General features: G+C 46.7%; 1 protein-coding gene across 1 annotated transcript; it reads right to left on the bottom strand.

Moving 5' to 3' along the window:
- Positions 1–625: 625 nt before the first annotated feature.
- On the bottom strand, positions 626–3,133 carry LOC131398039 (disintegrin and metalloproteinase domain-containing protein 1a-like). Its single transcript, XM_058531089.1, has one exon. It carries the CDS (start codon positions 3,131–3,133, stop codon positions 626–628), a length of 2,508 nt encoding a protein of 835 aa, XP_058387072.1.
- Positions 3,134–3,410: the final 277 nt, after the last annotated feature.

Below are 3,410 nucleotides of genomic sequence, written 5' to 3'. Positions count from 1 at the left end.
CTGCCTTATCAGATATAGTCCCTCTCACAAAGTCCCAGAACAAAATTGACTCAATAACTACACCACAGGGAATCTGAAGAGATGTCTAACCTGAATAGGGTTATATTTATTTTTGTGTCTAAAAACTCCTCGTTTCATGAATGCACATTTATAGGGCAAATTAGAACAATTGATCACATAAAGAACTGTCCTCACATAATACATAGTTGTTACTTGAAAATCCGTGTGACAGTAATAAATGCAGGTAACTATAGTAGTGTATGTAAAACAACTTAGATGAAAGATGGCATGTCCTGAAAAAGTTTCTGGTGACTGGAAAAATTGGCCCAAGATAAGGACATTGATGTCAAAAGATGCACGTGAAGAGTTCAAATTAAATGTAAAAAAGCAAAAAGTAGTAAAATATTTAGCATATTAAATAAATAAAACTTTAATTACTAAAATGAATGATAAAAATGGGAGAATCCCTCCTCTCACATTAATATATTTTTATAGACTATATTAATCCTAGTCAGAGCCATTGGAGCTATCAATTCCCACTTCACCTCTGCTTCACTGGGCCTCTCATTCCCACTCAGTGCTCGAGGTCTTTGATATATTTGGCTTCTTCCTCCCACTACTTGACCTATGGCTCTGATTCTTCCTCTGCGCTTCCTTCCTCTGAGGGAGCCTCTTCTGGGGCAGCCTCTTCTGGGGCAGCCTCTTCTGAGGCAGCCTCTTCTGGGGCAGCCTCTTCTGGGGCAGCATCTTCAGGCTCCTGTTCTGGGGGCTTTTCTGCAGCCTCTTCTGGACCCTTTTCTGTGGGCTCTTCTGCTGCTGAACGTTTGCAAGCAAGGATGGCACAAATAATTATAATTAGTAATATTATGATTAAAAGTATAATGAGTAATAAGACCATGAGGTCTAAGAAAAATTCTTCACGTTTGGGACGACTGGTAGTGTCTCCACTTCCGCTTCCACCTGGCTCTTCTGTACTTGGCAAACCAGCGGGGCCACTGTCTACACTACCCCCATTTCCTGGAGTTTTGCAGTCAGGAGGGGCATAGCCAAAATCACAATGGCAGTGCTTTAAATTGTTGCAAACTCCTTTTCCAGAACACATTTCCGCTGGATTGCAGTCATAGTTGAGCACAGCGTGATCAGTGCAGGAGTGACTCATGCACACTTTATCGGGGGCACAAAGAGTGCCACTGTGCACATCTCCATCATCGGGGATATCAGTAGTACTATACATGTCCATGCTCCAGCACCAGTCATCTTCATAAGGGACCTGGATCACTGTATGTTGGGGTTTGATTGATGGTACCCGTCTAATATTTGTACATATAACTTTCCCACAAAACATATTGTCGACTTCACACTGAACATATGCTGGGTTATCCAAGGTGGGATGGCCACAATTTCCAAACCGGTCCCCTTTGCTGTTCATTGAAATGTAACAGTCTACTGGAGCGGACCTTGCAGGGTACCCAAAAATATTTAGGCATTGTTCGTCAAGGTCCCTGCACTGACCCTGAGTACAATAGTGATCTTGTGCACATGTTGTACCATCTTGTTTGTAGCTATCTTCAGGGCATGCATCAGAGTTACCATCACAATACTCTGGGAGGTCACATTCTCCCGAAGCAGGACGGCACTTGTGTCCACATGCTTCAAATTGGCATGATATATTACAACAGGGTCCAGGAGTACACTTTGCATGCTCCTTCAGATTACATGTTTGGTCACAGCATGGGTTATTGTCACAGAAGGAACCACAGTCACACTGCTCATCGCCTTCCACCACACCATTACCACACTCAGCATCCCTACGCATGCGGCCTTTGTGCTGAGGCTTGTTGAATAGGCAGGCGCCTTTGAGTTCAAGGAGGAACTGGTAGAAGTCATCAGAGCTGCAGTTGCTGAAGCCACTTTCTTTAGTGATATTTTCATGCATGAGGCAAAAGCGTGTATCTTTACAAATGCAGGCCGAGTGGTCGTGCTGAATACCCAAGTTGTGCCCCAGCTCATGGACCATGAGCGCTGCAAACAGGAGGACATCTTCATGATGGAAGGATTCAACAGCTGCTGCAAAGCCGCTTGAACAGGCACCGTTGAGAAATGCCTGTCCCATATCCTCTTCAGGACGATGTCCAACAATCATGTGGGCGACATCATGCTTCGCACGTTGGAAGAGCTTCTCTTGTCTCCAGCTATTGAAATTCTTGAGTGTAACTTGCAAGTCCACTGGGACCTCTATGAGGTCCCCCTCGGTCCAAATCTCCATTCCAGCCAGCACCACCTCGGTGTTTATTCCCCTAGTGAAGCTGTTGGCCAGAGCAATGATGTCCATCACTCTCTGGACTGTCTCATTGATGTTACTGCCCCACATTTGGAACCGCTGGTTGTTGACCACGACAAACATCTCCACATACTTGGTGTGTGACCACAAGTAGGACAGCGCCTGTGGACCGTGAGGCTTCCTGCTCCCTTGTTGCTGGCTGGTGGACGCCACTTGGCTGTCTTCGGAAGTGACACTACAGGAGATTCCAGCTTCGTGTGCCATGGTGTACAGCACGTGTTCAAACCGTTTTGAAGAGTCCATGGGCTCAATGCCATAGGATTTTCCCTCCTTAATCAGGATGCCCCTGAGGCCTGAGCAGGTGTTGACAGAAACAAAAGAACCTGGGATGCCTTCTATGTAGCCTTCGTAGTGACAGTCACGTGAGATGAAGGGCATTTCTTGTCCCAGGCCGCCATTGTGGTAGCTGAAGACTGGAAAGTTATCCACAAAATAGTCTCTCTTGACCTTCAGGTGAATCAGCTGCTTCTGGCCCTGCATAAATAGCATATAAGATGCCTTTTCCACTGGGTCTTCCCTTCCCTTGACTGTCAGACACTTGGGGATGACTATTTCGTAGGTAGAGTAATATACTGATCCCAGGTCGCAGTATAATCCTGGCAGGAAAATCAGTAACAACACCAGCATGATCCCCAGGCTGAGCCGTGAAGGTCCTGGCACTAGCGCTAGCCTGAAGCCCTTCATCTGGGGAGCCCCAGTCTGAAGCACTCTGCTAGCCTCATACATAACCACTTGGTTTTTCTGTAGAGAAGACAAGGAGGCACAGTCTCTCACAGAGGCTGCCACTGACATGGCCCTAGTGATCGGTTGATGATGCAGGGCCTGTGTCCATCAGCAGCAGCTCTCCCTGACACATAGACCCTCAGTCACACGTATTAGCTCCAGGTCTATGCTGGCTGCATAAAGGGTGGCTACTGCCTACCTCTGAGAGTCACAGCCTTTCGTCTTTCTGATCTCTCTGTTACCCTTCAGATAGTGTCCTTTCTCTGTGACTTCCTTCCACGGCAGCAGCTTCAGTCGTGCTTGGCTGAGGTCCTTTTGACGTCGTGGAGTGATGTCATCATGAAGA

This window comes from Diceros bicornis, chromosome 35, assembly GCF_020826845.1.
Source record: "Diceros bicornis minor isolate mBicDic1 chromosome 35, mDicBic1.mat.cur, whole genome shotgun sequence".
Classification (NCBI taxonomy): domain Eukaryota; kingdom Metazoa; phylum Chordata; class Mammalia; order Perissodactyla; family Rhinocerotidae; genus Diceros; species Diceros bicornis.
This window is presented reverse-complemented; position numbering and strand designations above follow the sequence as displayed.